The sequence below is a fragment of the Salvelinus fontinalis genome, chromosome 31 (assembly GCF_029448725.1).
Source record: "Salvelinus fontinalis isolate EN_2023a chromosome 31, ASM2944872v1, whole genome shotgun sequence".
Classification (NCBI taxonomy): Eukaryota; Metazoa; Chordata; class Actinopteri; order Salmoniformes; family Salmonidae; genus Salvelinus; species Salvelinus fontinalis.
This window is the reverse complement of record NC_074695.1, coordinates 44257675-44277598: the sequence shown is the minus strand read 5'-3', so window position 1 is coordinate 44277598 and position 19924 is coordinate 44257675. Positions and strand designations below refer to the sequence as shown.

The following is a 19924-nucleotide window of genomic DNA, read 5'->3' as shown; positions in this document are numbered from 1 at the left end:
AATGTTTTACCAAACTTTGCTTTTCTTGTGGAGGGCTAGTCATCCCACGTTATCCTACCGTATCTGAACCATTAATTGTGTGTGCAAAACATTTCCAAAGGCACCATCTCAAGCAAAGAACAAAGAATCTGTGCAACTCACATGACTCGAAGACAGTTTATGAAACGTTGCTGAAAAGATGGAAACCACTGTACAATTTTGTGGGGGCGATATTCGCGCCCCCTTGTGGGTAGCTTGCAACTCCGTGACGTCAATTCAGCACTGGGAAGGAGACAGCTCCCTCCCCCAACCCAGCGCGCGACTCACGTTCCATGGTTCCCCGGTTATTGATAACACAATTTGCCCGCTGGGATTCGTTCTGATAACGTGAACTCGTGGAAAGGGACTTTCACGCAATAAAACGACTGTAAGTCCGGAGTGGAAAAACGACAATTGTTCTAAATTATCGCATGTAGCAAGCTGAACCCACCCAGTACTTGACAACGCGACATCAACCAGGCAGAAAGGTATGGGAATGTCATGCTATCAAGTATTATAGATCAAATAGGAAATCAGTTATTATGAGATGTTCATGTAGGTTTGCCTTTGCCTCATGCAGTGTACTCTGTTCACATTGTAGCGTACCAGCACGTCAATCTAGGAGAAAATGCATAATCCCTGATTAATGCGAGAGATCATATTTGTGCAGCAGCGTGATAATCTATTACGAAATATGTTTGTGTTGGTGCCAACATTAAGTAAATCTACAGACGATGCGGCAGTTAGACTTGGCATGGATGGACTCGTACGGTTCGGGCTTTAATTCATGCACGTCGACTGTGATGCTAGTGAGTGTCATCATCACATCCTTGGTTATTTAAAGATAGATCTCCCTGCATTTGTGAGCGAAAGTGCTCCTTCCCACTGTGGCCCAGTGTTTTTCCCATTTAACGCTCTCTATTCGCTCGAGCGTCGCGATTCTCATGCGGTGGTGCAGTACAGAGTAAGGGGCTGCCGTATGATGTAAATTGGATACATGTGGCAGTTCTCTCTCTCTCTCTCTCTCTCTTACTTACACACACACACGCACACACACACGCTCTCTCTCTCACACACACACACACACACACACACACACACACACACACACACACACACACACACACACACACACACACACACACACACACACACACACACACACACACACACACACACACACACACACACACACACACACAGCTCAATGGGTTAGTTATGCAATTTCGTCATATTCTACAGAGATACAATGCCATGACTTGTACAGTATTGTAAATGAATAGGCTGCAGCATAACACTGTCAAGGCAAGCATGTAACAGGACCGTATGTTCCATTCACTACATACAGTACCAGAAGAAGCATAGTAGCTTACTCGTTGATTCCAACAGAGTACTATCCATATCCATAATGTAACAAATATATAGGCTTGCCTACCCTATGGTGACACTCCTAAGGGAATCACCCTGGGGATAAAGGTCAGGTTTATTCTGTAGTCAGTGCTATCTTCCTGGTTCATTCATAAAACTATTTCCCATTCCAGATGATTTGGCCCTGTTTGACTGCCTCAGTCCCGTTCATAGATTCATAGATATTAAAATGTGGTTTGCTGAATAATTGAGTCTTTATTGAGGAGAAATTGCATGAAATGGTTGACTTGTTCTCACAGGAGTGGTTTTTTAAAAGAAAGGTAGAGCAAGATTGTTTGATTCCCTGTAGTCATTTTTTTCTCTCTCTCCCACAAAGTAAGGCCCATCTGGCTGATGTTTCGTCTGTTACAGACAGTCTTTTCTGCTGAGTGAACAACACCTATGTAGTTGACTTGATTACAATAATTTCTACTTTACTTAAACTTAAAAAAGGTACCGAATTGTACTTAAAGGGTTCCAAACGCTTGTCACTGTAGTGGTATTTGTAAGCAAAATTAATTGTACCGTTAGTTATAGACATATATCCTTGCAGTTTGTACAAATGTCCCTTTTTAGAGTACCACCACAGTGACAAAGCCGTTTGTTCCTTTTAAGTGACAAAAATGTACCTCTTCTCTATACCAAGCTCCTCATGTGTTCACACCTCTCCGCCATCCCGCTTCTGACACCAGTGTAGCGAATTCGTGGGGGTAGCCTGGGACTCGAACCTGGGTCCAGCAACTGTCAAGTCAACACGTTAATCATTACACTAAGAGGTCCATGCCTCTGGACTAGTTGGATCGGAGTCGTGTTAACGTCGCTAAAATATTAATTACAGCTCTTTATTGTCACATGCTTTTATGTGAGCCTTTAGAAAGACTTCAGAACTAGCAGCAGACATGCTCAAACTTTAATTAACATAACCATAGACTACTTAAACTGGTACACCACTTTCAATCACAGGTGGCCAAAAATAACTAACTGAATGCCACCCCGACTCAGCCATGCCTCCCATGATTGTACCTTAACATTCCAAATATCGGGTACAACATTTTTACATTATACTAGATTATCCCCAAATGTATCCTAAAAGGTACAGAACAGTACCATGTGAGTTTATACAGTGCATTCATAAAGTATTCAGACCACTTCCCTTTTTCCACATTTTGTTACGGCACAGCCTTATTGAAAAAAATCGAAATTGAGCTTAGGTGCATCCTGTTTCAATTGACCATCCTTGAGATGTTTCTACAACTTATTTTGAGTCCACCTGTGGTAAATTCAATTGATTGGACATGATTTGGAAAGGCACACAGCTGTCTATATAAGGTCCCACAGTTGACAGTGCATGTCAGAGCAAAAACCAAGCCATGAGGTCGAAGGAATTGTCCGTAGAGCTCCGAGACAGTGTCAAGGCACGAGATTGTGTCAAGGCACAGATCTGGGGAAGAGTACCAAAACATTTCTGCAGCATTGAAGGTCCCCAAGAAGAATAGCCTCAATCATTCTTAAATGGAAGAAGTTTGGAGCTAGCCGCCTGGCCAAACTGATCAATCGGGGGAGAAGGGCCTTGGTCAGGGAGGTGACCAAGAACCCGATGGTGACTCTGGCAGAACTCCAGAGTTCACCTGTGGAGATGGGAGAACTTCCAGAAGGACAACTCCTTCTGCACTCCACCAATCTGCACTCCACCAATCAGGCCTTTGTGGTAGAGTTGCCAGATGGAAGACACTCCTTAGTAAAAGGCACATGACAGTCCGCTTGGAGTTTGCGATGACCTTCCAATGACCTTCCAATGACCCTAAGCACACAGCCAACACAACGCAGGAGTTCCTTCAGGACAAGTCTGAATGTCCTTGAGTGGCCCAGGCAGAGCCCGCACTTAAACCCAATCTAACATCTGATGAGAGACCTGAAAATAGCTGTTCAGTGACGCTCCCCATCCAACCTGACATAACTGATTACTTATGTAAATGTGATATGTCAGTTTTACATTTTTAAGACCTGACATTTTTTTTCTTATTGTTAAAACCTGTTTTCACACAATGGAGTATTGTGTGTAGAGTGATGAAGAAAACAACAACAATTTAATCAATTTTAGAATATGGCTGTAACATAACAAATCGTGGAAAAAGTAAAGTGGTCTGAATACTTTCAGAATGCACTGTATGAACACATAAGACATGGCAAAATGTTTATAATTACAGGAAATTTAAAACTGCACATTTTTCTCTTTGCCCCATGGCAAAATGTGTAGAATAGCATGAGATTAGCTATAGAACTGCACATTTTATAGCCTTGCTCGAACCTTGGGGGGGGGGGGCCTCGCAAAGCTGTGGTATGCCACTGACCCTAACCGTACCCTATTTTCTGAGAGTATATGTATCATACTGACAAGGCCAAACATTCAGAAAATGCTGTTTTGAATGAGAAACCGAGATACAGGTATATTTCAGCACTGGACAGCTCCAAAAGAGCAGGTTTTAATGGATTATGCTGATTTATAGTGATTAATTTTATTTTTTCTTCTCTCTTCATTTTTGTTTCTCCCCATCCAGGCCTCCCCTTCTCCCTCTGTACTCCCATCCATCCTTGGCTACTGTGTTGTGGGACCCCCTGATGAGTGGGACCTGCCTCCATGAGCCCCGCGCCCCCTCCCCCTCTCTCTCAGGCTTCAGCACCCCCATCTCAGAGCCCCCCTTCCGCAGGTTGGATGCAGACACCCCCGCCTGCACCCCAGAAACCGACCTGACCCCCACCCAGTGTGTCCTCCGCAACGTGTTGTCCATCGACACCGGTGGGGCACCAGGGGTGCCAGGTGGGGTTGAGGGGTGCCCCCACACCTGTGGCAACAGCCCCACCCCTAGTGACGGGCCCCCGGCCCACTTTGACAACAGTGTGCTGAAGTTACACGAGCATGAGGCCTGCCAGTGTGGGGGCGGGGCAGAGGCGGGGCTTAGCTCGGAGGCTGGGGCCGTCCGTAGCCAATCAGACAACATCCGGATGCAGCAAGGAGGTGGAGGGTTCCTGGAGGGGCTGTTTGGCTGCCTGAAACCCGTCTGGACCATGATCGGGAAAGCATACTCCCCCGAACACAAGCATAACCAGGAAGGTGTGTGGAGTGAGTATAACGGCCAGTTCTTTGTCACTTCAGCACAAGGTCTTCTGTGTTTAATAACAACTTTTGTATACTTTTAGGATACTGAATACCTTAACCAATACAGAAATAGATGGAGATGTCATGTAGGATACTGAGCCTATTGTCACTTGAAATGTTAGTCATTCACTGTGTAAAGATGTTGAGGTAAATCCGTAACCATGGTGATGCATTATATATCCAATAAAAAGGTTCAACTTCGAGATGCTGCTCTTCCTTGCTACTTTTCATGTTGGAGGGTATTCACTAAAATGGCTTACATTTCTCTCTCTTTTTATATCTCTCACTATGCCTTCCTGCCTTCCTGCCACCATCCCCTACTCTCCACCATAATGCGGCTGATGTTACCTTTGCACTAGCCTCATTCACAGTCTTATCTACGGTAGCGGATTCCCAGCTGGTTAGCGAGACAACAAGAACAGCTGCCTCTACAGCAGCAGGTCCCTTGAGACCACAAAACTTCAGTGGACCTCATGCAGAATTAATCTGCTTGTCTCTCTTATTCCGCCTACTGGCGTCTGTCTTCTCACAGTGACCAAACTCTCAGTTATTTATCTATCTACTGCACTCTTATGACAGATTATGGGAGATGAGAGATTAGCTTTGGGGAGATGTGCAGCTGTTTGCCTCTACATGTCTCTCCAACTGCCACCTTACTGTACACTGCACATATTGATCCAATCGTGAGCTATGATGCCATAACTGGGAAAACACCTACTAATGTGTCGAAATTAAGTACTTTTTCCACAGGAAAGTCATATATATGTAGATGTCTTTCCCTTGTGGACCATTAAAATGCAACAGAGGATGTCGTTTAGATGATACATCTCAGCTGGTTTGCTTAGAGCCGTCTACCACCCACGGCCTGTCACCTACTGCTTCCTTGTGTTGATGTTGCATTCTTAGAATCCTGGGAGGTTCCATTTGAAGAGATCTCAGACCTGCAATGGGTTGGCAGCGGGGCCCAGGGGGCGGTCTTCTTGGGGAAGTTCCACGGCGAGGAGGTGGCTGTCAAGAAAGTCCGGGACATCAAGGAGACGGAGATCAAGCACCTACGCAAACTCAAGCACCCCAACATCATCACCTTCAAGTGAGAAAAACTCCCTGACCCTGAACCCAAGAGAACATAGATAGAGATGTATAGGACTATAGTAGTAGAATGTATAAACATATACCCAACTGTTGGTCATCATGACATCATTAGACATTGACTATTATTCTCCTCTTTATCCTTGTCCCTTCCTCCCTCCATTCCTTCTTCCCTCCCTCTCTGTCCCCCAGGGGTATCTGCACCCAGGCTCCCTGCTACTGTATCCTGATGGAGTACTGTGCCCAGGGCCAGCTGTACGAGGTGCTGAGAGCAGGCAGGAAGATCACCCCCTCCCTGCTCATTGACTGGGCCATGGGCATCGCCGGGGGCATGAACTACCTGCACCTCCACAAGATCATCCACAGGGACCTCAAGTCCCCCAAGTGAGTCCATGTGCTCGATATTATCAAAGTCAAAACCAAGTCCGTTCAAGAGTGTCCCGGAGTGTTTTTAACCAAAAACATAATTCCACCCGCGGGCTGGATTGAATGGCCTCGCGGACCAAATCCGGTCGGCGGGAGGTATGTCGTCCACCCCTGGCTTATAGAGACTAGAAGTCTCCAAAGTGAATCAATGAGCTCTTTCAAAAAAATGTTTTAGCTATTTCTGGCTTAAGAACATCAACAATAATAGTGGTTTTCTTTCTATCCTTGGCAGTATGCTGATTACCCATGATGACCTAGTGAAGATCTCTGACTTCGGCACCTCCAAGGAGCTCATTGATAAGAGCATGAAGATGTCCTTCGCTGGTACGGTGGCCTGGATGGCCCCAGAGGTCATTCGGAATGAACCCGTATCGGAGAAGGTGGACATCTGGTAAGTGAAGGATTCCAACTTCTTGGGCATAGAAAAGATGACCAATGCAATCCCATCTCAGTGATCACTAATATAAGGAGTGTTGTGAACTGCAGGTCGTTTGGGGTGGTGCTGTGGGAGATGCTGACCGGGGAGGTCCCCTATAAGGATGTGGACTCCTCTGCCATCATCTGGGGGGTGGGCAACAACAGTCTGAACCTCCCTATCCCCGAGAGCTGCCCAGACGGCTTCAAAATCCTCCTGAGGCAGTGCTGGTGAGTGGAGATGGAGGGAGGGAGGGAAGGAAAGAGAGGGATGGTGGAAAAGAGGATAGAGAGGTGAGAGGCGGCAGTGGAAATAGATAGCGGGAACTTCTGTCCTTTTAAACTTTTCCCAGATAGACTTGGCCCACGTAGAACCATATTGATTCTACAGTAGATATACCAAAGTTGTCTCTGACTGAAAATATCTCCTTGGCTTTGCAGGAACTGTAAACCCAGAAATAGACCCTCTTTCCGTCAGATCCTCCTCCATCTGGATATAGCCTCAGCTGATGTACTCTGCACCCCACAGGAGACATACTTCAAGTCTCAGGTAGCCTACTCTACACTATATCTCACACAACCTGATGAACTTATACACAAGCAAACACATTCCCAAGTGACACATATGAGTGCACAAATATCTGCATGCACGTGTACACTCGCACACATACCCAGTGTCTAAGTGTGTGTGTGTGTGTGTGTGTGTTGCGCAGGCTGAGTGGCGGGAGGAGGTGAAGCAGCACTTTGAGAAGATTAAGTCTGAGGGGACCTGTCTGCACCGATTGGACGAGGAACTGATCAACCGGCGCAGAGAGGAGCTCAGGTCTGTACCACGACACTCTGACAGGCAGAGTTACTCTTCTCTTTTCGATGCTGGAAGTGATGCTATGCCAGGATAGTGTAAGAGAAAAACCACCACCCACTGGGCCCAGACTCAATTCGTTGAAATGACATGGCCACATCATTGATTTAACCAGTGTGTGCCCAGTGGGCGGTGCCTTGTTATGAGCTGTGAAACCATAGTACAGTAATCGCATGGTCATGTCGACAGGCAGTTTCACTAACATCAAATGTCTACAGTTCCTTTTAATCCAATGCCCTTCCTTTATCTAACGTTGAAGATAGATAAAAGAAAGAGATAGAAAATAATAGTCTCGGGGCACATTTCATGCATCCTTTCATGCGGAACATGATGTCATTTGTGCTCTCTTTTCCATTCAGGCACGCTCTGGACATCCGGGAGCACTATGAGAGGAAGCTGGAGAGGACCAACAACCTCTACGTGGAGCTCAACGCTGTCATGCTGCAGCTGGAGCTCAAAGAGAAAGAGCTGCAGAAGTAGGTGGCTCCCTCAATCAAAGCACTTCGATGCTTATTTAGTTGTTTAGCTTGTTCTCGGGAACATTTGCATAAAGAAAAGTCAAATTTATCACATGAATCATGTCAGTTCTTATGGCATATAGACATACTGAACATGCAGTGTTTGAAAATGAGTTGATAAATAGTCTCAGGTATTTCGGGTTATAGAGGATACAAGTCATAGAAATAGAATATGTAGAACAGACTAGTTTCTCGATTTCTTACGCGATCAACATGAATGGTATTGATGTGTTCCTAGGAGAGAGCAGTCTTTAGATAAGAAGTACCCAGGACTGTTCAAGCACCACAGCTCCAGACAGACTAGCTCCTCCAACTCCATGGACAAACTCATCAAGAAGAGAAACGTCCCACAGAAACTGCCCTCTGGAAAGAGGTGAGAGTTCATTCCGAGAGCCAAAAGCATAGGAGACAAGAGTAGTTCTTATGTGAACCCTATAAGGAGGTGGATCATGCAAAACTAAATACTCGGTTGAAACCATTATAAATAGCTGAAGATTTGTTATCCAATTATTTCACATCTGACCATCACTTCCTATTCTATTCTGTTCTCATAGGCCAGACATCCTCAAGTCAGAGGTGATCATTCCCAAGATGGATTCCTCCGTGATGCAGGTCACTATCCCCTCCTGCTCCAACAGGGGCTCCACGTCTCCCAGCCGCTCGCGTAGGGTCAAGACCCGCCACCGCAAGCCTGGCAAGGGCAGCAGCGGGGACCTTGCCGGCCTGAAGGCCACTCAACCCTCTCCCGACGGGGACAACCCTGCCCAGGCCAACAGCTCCAACACGGGCCCCTCCAAGCAGCTCCAGGACCCCAGCGTGGCCCTGCGGGCCCTGGGCCTCGAGCAGCAGCAGAGGCAGCTGTCCTCCTCCAGCCCTAACCTCATCTGCACCACATTGGCGGCTGAGGGTCAAGGGAAAGGAGAACCCACCGTTGGGGGGCTTGAGAGGGGCGGCAGCCTGAGCGCCTCCGCGGGCTTGGGGGGGTCCGAGGGGGGCGCGGGGGGTCTGGATGACCTCACAGAGACCACCCCACGCAGCGACACGCCCAGCGAGGACGCGGCCTCGTTCCCCTTCTCTAGCAGCCCAGACTCGCCATGTGGAAGGGGAGCGGCCGCCGGGAGGGGGTCTGTGCTGGGCGCCCCACGCCTTCCCCACGATGGGGACGATAAGGAAGAGGGAGTAGGTGGTGTGCGGTTACCCCGGGGGGCATCAGGGCATCTCACCCCCTCAGCTATCCTGTACAGGGCGGCCATCGCACGCAAACAGGTACTGTCCCAACGGAAGCTAGTTATGTTCAGTATGTACTCTCTCCTTCCATCTCTGTGAATCTGTTAGCTAACCCATTCTGTTTTCCCTGCTGTGTCCACAGAGGCGTGGCGTGTCTTCAGAGGAGGAGGAGGGGGAGGTTGACAGCGAGGTGGAGTTGCCACGGAGACGGTGAGCAGTGTTGGGGAAGCTACTCGGAAAATATAGTTTACCAAGCTACCGATTACTTCACACTTGAAGAAGTTAAGCTACCCTAAAGAAACATGTAGTTTACTTAACAAAAGTTACTTTGAAAAAGTAGTTCCCTACATTCAAATTACGTCATGATACATTTTCATGTCTAAATCTGAAACGTCATAGACTACAAGTTGCAAGAACAGATCACTCTGGAGTCAGACGTTAACAGAATGTGTCATTTAGCCTATTAAACACAACTGTGATTCAAGTGAGAATTAGGCAGGTCTGATGCCGAAAAAGACAGAAAATTCTTGCCTACCCATATTTTATTTTAGCAAAAAAGGTAGTGTGTAATTCCAGTAGTTAGCTACACTGCTACATGTCAAAAGTAATGAAAGCACTACCAAGATTAGAATTTAGTTCAACTACCACCAAGCTACTGCAAAATGTAGTTAAATCACTAGTTGAATTATATGTAGTTCACTACTCCCCAACACTGAAGGTGAGTACAGCATCTTGCTGTACTCCAGTGCCCAAAAAACAGATAAAAATGTCTTCTTTTCTCATCTTTGATATCTCCACTAAATGGTAATGTGATATGATTTTAGGAGTCAGTGTTTGGTACCGTTATACAAATAACATTTGTAAAATATTACTATTCTAATCAGAGATTTTGTGTAGCAAGTATAAGTGGTTATTCAATGAATATTCAATATGAGTGTTCAGTATGACTGTTCAGTATGACTATCCAATATAACTATTCAATATGACTATTCAGTATGACTATTCAATATGACTATTCAGTATGACTATCCAATATGACTATCCAATATGACTGTTCAATATGACTGTCCAATATGACTATTCAATATGACTAGTCATTATGACTGTTCAGTATGACTGTTCAATATGACTATTCATTATGACTGTTCAGTATGAGTGTTCAGTATGACTGTTCAGTATGACTGTTCAGTATGACTGTTCTATATGACTATCCAATATGACTGTCCAATATGACTATTCAGTATGACTATTAATTATGACTGTTCAGTATGACTGTTCAGTATGACTGTTCAATATGACTATTCAATATGACTATTAATTATGACTGTTCAGTATGACTGTTCAATATGAGTGTTCAGAATGACTGTTCAATATGACTGTTCAATATGACTATTCAATATCACTGTTCAATATGACTATTCAGTATGACTGTTCAATATGACTGTTCAATATGACTAATCAATATGATGGGTCCAATATGACTAGTCAGTATGACTGTTGAATATGACTGTTCAATATGACTATTCAATATGACTGTCCAATATGACTGTTCAGTATGACTGTTTAATATGTCTATTCAATATGACTGTCAAATATTACTATTTGATATGACTGTTCAGTATGACTATTCAATATGACTATTCAATATGACTGCTCAGTATGACTATTCAATATTTCTATTTAATATGACTGTTCAGTATGACTGTACAATATGACTATTTAATATGACTGTTCAGTATGACTGTTCAATATGACTGTTAAGTATGATTTTTCAATAAGACTATTCAATATGACTGTTCAGTATGACTGCTCAATATGACTGTTCAATATTACTATTCAATATGACTATTCAATATTACTATTCAATATGATTATTCAATATGAGTGTTCAGTGTGACTGTCCAGTATGACTGTGCATTATGACTATCCAATATGACTATTCAATATGACTGTTCAATATGACTATTCAATATGACTATTCATTATGACTGTTCAGTATGACTGTTCAGTATGAGTGTTCAGTATGACTGTTCTATATGACTATTCAATATGACTGTCCAATATGACTATTCAGTATGCCTATTAATTATGACTGTTCAGTATGACTGTTCAATATGAGTGTTCAGAATGACTGTTCAGTATGACTGTTCAATATGACTGTTCATTATGACTGTTCAATATGACTGTTCAATATGACTATTCAGTATGACTGTTCAGTGTGACTGTTCAGTATGACTGTTCAAAATGAGCATTCAGTATGAGTGTTCAATATGACTGTTCAAAATGACTATTCAATATGATGGGTCCAATATGACTATTCAGTATGACTTTGAATATGACTGTTCAATATGACTATTCAGTATGACTGTTCAGTGTGACTGTTCAGTATGACTGTTTAATATGACTATTCAATATGACTGTTCAATATGACTGTTCAATATGACTGTTCAATATGACTGTCAAATATTACTATTTGATATGACTGTTCAGTATGATTGTTCAGTATGACTATTCAATATGACTGTTCAGTATGACTATTCAATATTTCTATTTAAAATGACTGTTCAGTATGACTGTTCAATATGACTATTCAGTATGACTGTTCAGTATGACTGTTCAATATGACTATCCAATATGACTGTTCAATATGACTATTCAGTATGACTGTTCAAAATTACTGTTCAGTATGACTGTTCAATATGACTGATCAGTATGACTGTTCAGTATGACTGGTCAATATGACTGTTCAGTATGACTGTTCAATATGACTATTCAATATGACTGTTCAGTATGACTATTTAATATGACTGTCCAGTATGACTGTTCATTATGACTATCCAATATGACTGTCCAGTATGACTGTTCAGTATGACTGTTCAATATGACTATTCAGTATGACTGTTCAATATGAGTGTTCAGAATGACTGTTCAGTATGACTGTTCAAAATGACTGTTCAGTATGACTGTTCAATATGACTGTTCAATATGACTATTCAGTATGACTGTTCAGTGTGACTGTTCAGTATGACTGTTCAATATGAGCGTTCAGTATGAGTGTACAATATGACTGTTCAATATGACTATTCAATATGATGGGTCCAATATGACTATTCAGTATGACTTTTGAATATGACTGTTCAATATGACTATTCAATATGACTGTCCAATATGACTATTCAGTATGACTGTTCAGTGTGACTGTTCAGTATGACTGTTTAATATGACTGTTTAATATGACTATTCAATATGACTGTTCAATATGACTGTTCAATATGACTATTCATTTATGACTGTCAAATATTACTATTTTATATGACTGTTCAGTATGATTGTTCAGTATGACTATTCAATATTTCTATTTAATATGACTGTTCAGAATGACTGTTCAATATGACTATTCAGTATGACTGTTCAGTATGACTATTCAGTATGACTGTTCAATATGACTATCCAATATGACTGTTCAATATGACTATTCAGTATGACTGTTCAAAATTACTGTTCAGTATGACTGTTCAATATGACTGTTCAGTATGACTGGTCAATATGACTGTTCAGTATGACTGTTCAATATGACTATTTAATATGACTGTTCAAAATTACTGTCCAGTATGACTGTTCATTATGACTATCCAATATGACTGTCCAGTATGACTGTTCAGTATGACTGTTCAATATGACTATTCATTATGACTGTTCAGTATGAGTGTTCAGTATGAGTGTTCAGTATGACTGTTCTATATGACTATTCAATATGACTGTCCAATATGACTATTCAGTATGACTATAAATTATGACTGTTCAGTATGACTGTTCAATATGAGTGTTCAGAATGACTGTTCAGTATGACTGTTCAATATGACTGTTCAATATGACTGTTCAGTGTGACTGTTCAGTATGACTTTTCAATATGAGCGTTCAGTATGAGTGTTCAATATGACTGTTCAATATGACTTTCAATATGATGGGTCCAATATGACTATTCAGTATGACTTTTGAATATGACTGTTCAATATGACTATTCAGTATGACTGTTCAGTGTGACTGTTTAATATGACTGTTCAATATGACTGTTCAATATGACTGTTCAATATGACTGTTCAATATGACTGTCAAATATTACTATTTGATATGACTGTTCAGTATGATTGTTCAGTATGACTATTCAATATTTCTATTTAATATGACTTTTCAGTATGACTGTTCAATATGACTATTCAGTATGACTGTTCAGTATGACTATTCAGAATGACTGTTCAATATGACTATCCAATATGACTGTTCAGTATGACTGTTCAAAATTACTGTTCAGTATGACTGTTCAATATGACTGATCAGTATGACTGTTCAGTATGACTGGTCAATATGACTGTTCAGTATGACTGTTCAATATGACTATTCAATATGACGGTTCAGTATGACTATTTAATGTGACTGTTCAGTATGACTGTTCAATATGACTGTTCAGTATGATTTTTCAATGACTGTTCAGTGTGACTTTTCAATATTACTATTCAATATTACTATTCAATATGACTGTTCAGTATGACTTTTCAATATGAATGTTCAGTATGACTGTTCAATATGACTTCTTAATATGACTTTTCAACATGACTGTTAAATATGAATATTCAATAAGAATGTTCAGTATGAATGTTCAGTATGACTATTCAATATTACTATTCAATATGACTTTAAAATGTGTCTATTAAATATGACTATTCAATATTCAAATAATCTAATTAATTAATCAAAACTGAAACGAAACTGGAATCCTCTCTTCTTTTATCTCCCTCTTCTCCCTCGTTCATCCTCCCCAGACGTCCGACCAGCATCACCAAGTGCCAGTTGGTGTCTACCTTCAGCTCGGAGAACCTCTCTGTGTCGGATGGGGAAGAGGGCCACACCACCGACCACTCCCACAGCGGCACGCCGGACGTCGTCAGCACCAACACGGACGACCGTCTGGGCGACCGCAGCGATGACCTCCTGTCGCAGGGGTCAGAGATCCCAGCAGACAACACTGACCCGGTGCAGGCCTCTGGCGGGCTGTCTGAGAGGGAGGGAGCCCTGGGCCAGGTCAAAGCCCTGCTGGACGCTTCACAGAATCCCAATGAAGTAACACAATTCTCTCTCTCTGATACTGGATATACAGTGCATTCGGAAAGTACTCAGACCCCTTGACTTTTTAGAATATTTTACAAACGTATTAAATAGAAATAACTGAAATATCACATTCACATAAGTATTCAGACCCTTTGCTCAGTACTTTGTTGAGTATTTGGGGAGTTTCTCCCATTCTTCTCTGCAGATCCTCTCAAGATCTGTCAGGTTGGATGGGTGAGCGTCGCTGCACAGCTATTTTCAGGTCTCGCCTGAGATATTCCAAAGAAGTCCGGGCTCTGGATGGGCCACTCAAGGACATTCAGAGACTTTGTCCCAAAGCCACTCCTGCGTTGTCTTGGCTGTGTGCTTAGGGTCATTGTCCTGTTGGAAGGTGTACCTTCGCCCCAGTCTGAGGTCCTGAGCGCTCTGGAGCAGGTTTAGGGAGGGTGCCACGTTTCCTCCAAACGTGACACTTGGCATTTAGGCCAAAAAGTTCAATCTTGGTTTCATCAGACCAGTGAATCTTGTTTCTCATGGTCTGAGAGTCTTTACGTGCCTTTTGGCAAACTCCAAGCGGGCAGTCATGTGCCTTTTACTGAGGAGTGGCTTCCATCTGGCAACTCTACCACAAAGGCCTGATTGATGGTTGTCCTTCTGGGAGGTTCTCCCATCTCCACAGAGGAACTGGAGCTCTGTCAGAGTGACCATTGGGTTCTTGGTCACCTCCCTGACCAAGGCCCTTCTCCCCCGATTGCTCAGTTTGGCCGGGCGGCCAGCTCTAAGAGTCTTTGGTGGTTCCAAACTTCTTCCATTTAAGAATGATGGAGGCCACTGTGCTCTTGGGGACCTTCAATGCTGCAGAAATGTTTTGGTACCCTTCCCCAGATCTGTGCCTCGACACAATCCTGTCTCAGAGCTCTATGGACAATTCCTTCGACCTCATGGCTTGGTTTTTGCTCTGACATGCACTGTCAAATGTGGGACATTATATAGACAGGTGTGTGACTTTCCAAATCATGTCCAATCAAATTAATTTACCACAGGTAGATGAGGATTTATTTTTTTATTAATCCATTTTAGAATAAGGCTGTAACGTAACAAAATGTGGAAAAGGTTACGTGGTCTGAATACTTTCCGAATGCACTGTATACCTTGTGTTATTTTTAATTACAGTGAAGAAAAATATAAACGCAACATGCAACAATTTGTTACAGTTTATATGAGGAAATCTGTCAATTTAAATAAATTCATTAGACACTAATCTATCGATTTCACATGACCGGGAATAGAGATATACATCTGTTGGTCACATATACCTTAAAAGAAACACGCCTCAGGATCTCATCACGGTATTTCTGTGCATTCAAATTGTCATCGATAAAATGCAATTATGTTCGTTGTCCATAGCTTATGCCTTACAGGGGTGTCAAAGTCAAATGGACGGAGGGCCAAATAAAAAATTTAGCTACAAGCCGAGGGCCGGACTGTTCGAATGTTCATTGAAAATTTTTTAAATGACGCATATAGTCTAGTGAACCTAATTGAACCTACTGAAAACCTAACAAATATATTCCAATATGATCAGATAAATGAAGCAATATTTTCTTATGGCTCTGTCAGTAATCTTTAATTTTCAACAGACACAAAAGACAAATTTCCTTTATATAAAAATCCCCATAACATGAACATTAAATGAAAGAAACCGGTATTCAAGGCACCATCAGTAGCCTATATTTTCTATTTTAGCAAAAGTGGGCTAAATTTACTTCAAAGAAAAAAACAATAATAGCAATTTTCTATCATCCACTCAACTGAAATATTTTTAAAATATAATTGGATTGAAATACAATAAAATAAAGTGCAAAAATCTATTAATCAAAAACAACACTTTGTTTAAGGAGAAGTAACATGCAGTGAAAACAAATATTAAACTTTAACTTTTAAACTTGAACTGAGTAAAAACTCTAAATATGTGATTGCACAGTAATGTTCACTTGTTTGAGGTTGAGGGTGATACTTGGTGGTGTCCCATCTTTTCCACAAGTTCATCAATGTTCGGGGTAAGGCTCTGAGCTGAGGAAATCCTCAGAATTGAGTGGAGGTGTTCAGCAGTAAGTCGACTTCTGTGTGATGTTTTGTTCAGGTTCATCAAAGAAAACAGTTGTTCACACAGGTATGTGCTGCCAAACATAGACAACGTTTGAGCAGCCTGGATGCGCAGCTGGGGCATTGTGTCGGGGAGGAAACGGGCGAACTCCGCAGCACCCACTGCCGCATATTTTGCCCTCAGTGCATCATTGCATTGGAGGTCAATCAACTCCATTTGGAGGTTTGGTGGTGAGCTTTCCACGTCAACAGCAAATGGGTTACCGAGCAGTTCCAACCTGCTTTTTTGTGCTTCAAAGTCAGCAAATCGGCGTCGAAAGTCAGCGGCAAGCATACCTATTTTATCAGCCAACTGTGCGCTCGGGAACGCACTGGTAGAGAGCTTCTCTTTCATGGTCTGGCAGCTGGGAAAGTGGCTCAAATTTTCTTTCCGCATCTGCGTCTCCCACAGAGTCAGTTTGGTTTTAAATGCCTTCACTGTACTGTACATATCAGAGATGACATGATCCCGACCCTGCAGCTGCAAGTTCATTGCATTCAGATGACTCGTAATGTCACACAGAAAAGCCATTTCACACAGAAACATTTCGTCTCGGAGTTGTTGTGTCTTTCCCTTTGCTGTCCAAGAACAGACAAATCTCCTCACGAAGCTCGAAACATCTTTGAAGCACCTTTCCCTGGCTTAGCCATCGCACCTCTGTGTGATAAGGCAAATCACCATGCTCCGTTTCTAACTCCGTCAGAAATGCCTTGAACTGGCGGTGATTCAAACCTTTGGCTCTGATAAAGTTAACTGTGCGCGTGATGATGCTCATTACATGCTCCATTTTCAAGGCTTTACCGCACAACGCTTCCTGGTGTATGATACAATGATAAGCTGTCAGCTCACCTGTCGCGTTTTCCTCTTGCATCTTTTCCCGTATCTTCGCCACCAGTCCGCTCCTGTGTCCACACATCGCAGGTGCTCCGTCGGTTGTCAAACCCACGAGTTTTTCCCAAGGCAGCTCCATCTCATTTACACATCTTGACACCTCTTCATACAAATCATGCCCCGTAGTTGTGCCATGCATAGGACGTAAAGCCAAAAACTCCTCTGTCACGCTTAGGCTGGAGTCCACTCCGCGGATGAAAATTGACAACTGGACAATGTCAGAAATGTCGGTGCTCTCATCCACAGCCAAGGAATATGCAATGAAATCTTTTCCCTTTTTCACAAGCTGCTCTTTTAGATTGATGGACAACTGGTCTACTCTCTCGGCAATGGTGTTTCTGCTCAGACTCACATTTAAAAAGAGTTGCCTTTTTTCTGGGCAAACTTCGTCACAAACTTTAATCATGCAGTTTTTGATGAAATCCCCCTCCGTAAATGGCCGGGCTGATTTAGCGATCTCTTCTGCCAAAATAAAACTGGCCTTGACAGCAGCCTGGCCTCGTTTTAATTCCTCTGCCTTTTGTAGCCTTTGTTCCATGTCCATATTCTTGTTTTTGTCCGCGTGTTTCGTTTCATAATGTCGTCTCAGATTATACTCTTTCAGTACCGCCACACTTTCTCCACACAGAAGACACACAGGTTTTCCAGCTACCTCCGTGAACATATACTCCGACTCCCACCTTGTTTGAAACCCCCGGTTCTCAGTGTCCACCTTCCGTTTTGCCATTTTTGATGGGTATCTGAAAGTTAATTTTACTGTGATGCTGACGACTGCTGTGCCAATAAATATTGAAATTAAGCAGCCTACTGCTCGGTGCGTCACCGTTGCATTGTGGGAAATGTAGTATTGGTGCGTGTAAAAGATCTGCGGGCTGCCGGCTTGCTGCGGTCTGCGGGCCGGTTCTAATAATAAATCAAGATCATCCCAGGGGCCGTAAAAAACCTTCTCGCGGGCCGGATGTGGCCCGCGGGCCTTGACTCTGACATATGTGCCTTACACCATAACCCCACTGCCACCATGGGGCACTCTGTTCACAATGTTGACATCAGCAAACTACTCGCCCACATGACGCCAGACACGTGGTCTGTAGTTGGCAAAGGAGAAATGCTCACTAACAGGGATGTAAACAAATTTCTGACCATAATTAGAGAGGAATATGCTTTTTTTTGCACATGGGAAATGATCTGGGTATCTGTTATTTCAGCTCATGAAACATGGGACCAACACTTTACATGTTGCATTCATTTTGGTCGGTGTAGTTTACCTGTTTCCCACCACTAGTTTCTAATCGACACTACTTCCATGGACTAGAACCATTAACACCTCCCATAACTCTGAGGGTTCCGTTGTTTATCTTCTACCTCTAGCATGTTTCTCTTCTCTCTCTACCTCAGAGTCGGTCCCTGTGCGACGACTCGGACTGCGACAGCGCTGAGCTTGACCAGTCAGGAAGTGGGGAGCTCAGTCGTCCACCCAGCGCTGGGGCCTGGCCACCTCCATCAGGGTACCCCTCTGGGCCCCAACAAGGGTCTCCTCAGGGGCCCCAGACAGGACCTCCATAGAGCCAACACACTGGACACTATAGAACTACAGCTACCTTACAGTAAACAACCATCACAGAGCCTACCTACGCCAGTATCTAAAGCAGGACTTCACTGAATGTGATGAGTGGTCACATCAACTGAGCTCAGGCTATGACAAGTTAACTACCAGTGTCTCGTGCAGCAATATGGGTTTGTTAGTTATATCTTCATAAGATAACACATGTGATTTGTTATAAACTGACAGCAGTTGTTAGGACAGCTTGTGATATGACTTGTTTAGATTTCATTTTATAGAGTTTAGATCAAGTGTTAATACAGGTACCTTTAGACACGGCTCCAGTTCAGCAAAAAAAAAACTTGCACACTGAAAAACAGACATGTGGCGCACACACTGTCCCCTTGCCAACTGGTACTTTACCATCACAGCTCTTGGAGGAGCCTAATGTCCAATTCACTCATTTCTCCCATGCAAATGAATAATGTAGATATTCACATATCACATTACAAAAATAATATATTTTACATGTAAGATAAGAACTGATGTATAAAAAAATAAATAAAAGCAGTATGCAGCCCAATTAACAAATGCATGACTACACGTTTATATTAAGTTTTGGATGTGTCCGTTTTATATTTTGTGAGGTTTACACTTTTTTACCCTGAAAGTATTCATTTCCAGAAGAATTTTTGTTAATGAATTGAAGTTGGCACTTAAAAAGGTTATATCAAAAGGTGAATGAACAGCTCAGTAAAATGTTTTGAACTTTCATGGATGGGTCCCTCAGCGGGTAATGTTAAAGTCATACTTTTATCTTAACTCTCCTACCAGAGAGTTTTGAATACACAACCCTTTAAAAGATCACAGAGAAACTAGCCAGAACAAAGATAGACTACTGCTCTCTGGTGGTAGTAGTGGAATAGTAAGTATCCTTTGAATTTCAAGAGGTTTGGTTTTTATAAAGCATTGTACTGTAACATAGGAATTATATCAAAATATGAGCAAGAAAATAAATACTGTATTGGTAAATGTTCTGAGGTGTGACGGGTGAGTTATATTGTGAACATGTAAACTTCTTATCGAACTTAGGTGAGGCCCCTGTATGACAAAAGTCAAATCC

At 42.6% G+C, this 19924-nt stretch overlaps 1 protein-coding gene across 2 annotated transcripts; it reads left to right on the top strand.

Moving 5' to 3' along the window:
* The first annotated feature begins 239 nt into the window (after positions 1-239).
* On the top strand, positions 240-19837 carry LOC129830350 (mitogen-activated protein kinase kinase kinase 12-like). Of its 2 annotated transcripts, none has more exons than XM_055892864.1 (14): positions 240-506; positions 3984-4537; positions 5489-5672; positions 5864-6055; positions 6330-6488; positions 6584-6742; positions 6953-7061; positions 7225-7334; positions 7733-7849; positions 8130-8264; positions 8446-9157; positions 9261-9328; positions 13939-14236; positions 18657-19837. In XM_055892864.1, exons 2-14 carry the CDS (start codon positions 4045-4047, stop codon positions 18822-18824), a joined length of 2904 nt encoding a protein of 967 aa, XP_055748839.1. In that variant the 5' UTR covers positions 240-506; positions 3984-4044; the 3' UTR covers positions 18825-19837. The 2 variants fall into 2 exon arrangements, with proteins under 2 accessions (XP_055748839.1, XP_055748838.1); XM_055892863.1 differs by having other exon boundaries at positions 3984-4546.
* The last annotated feature ends 87 nt before the right edge of the window (positions 19838-19924 follow it).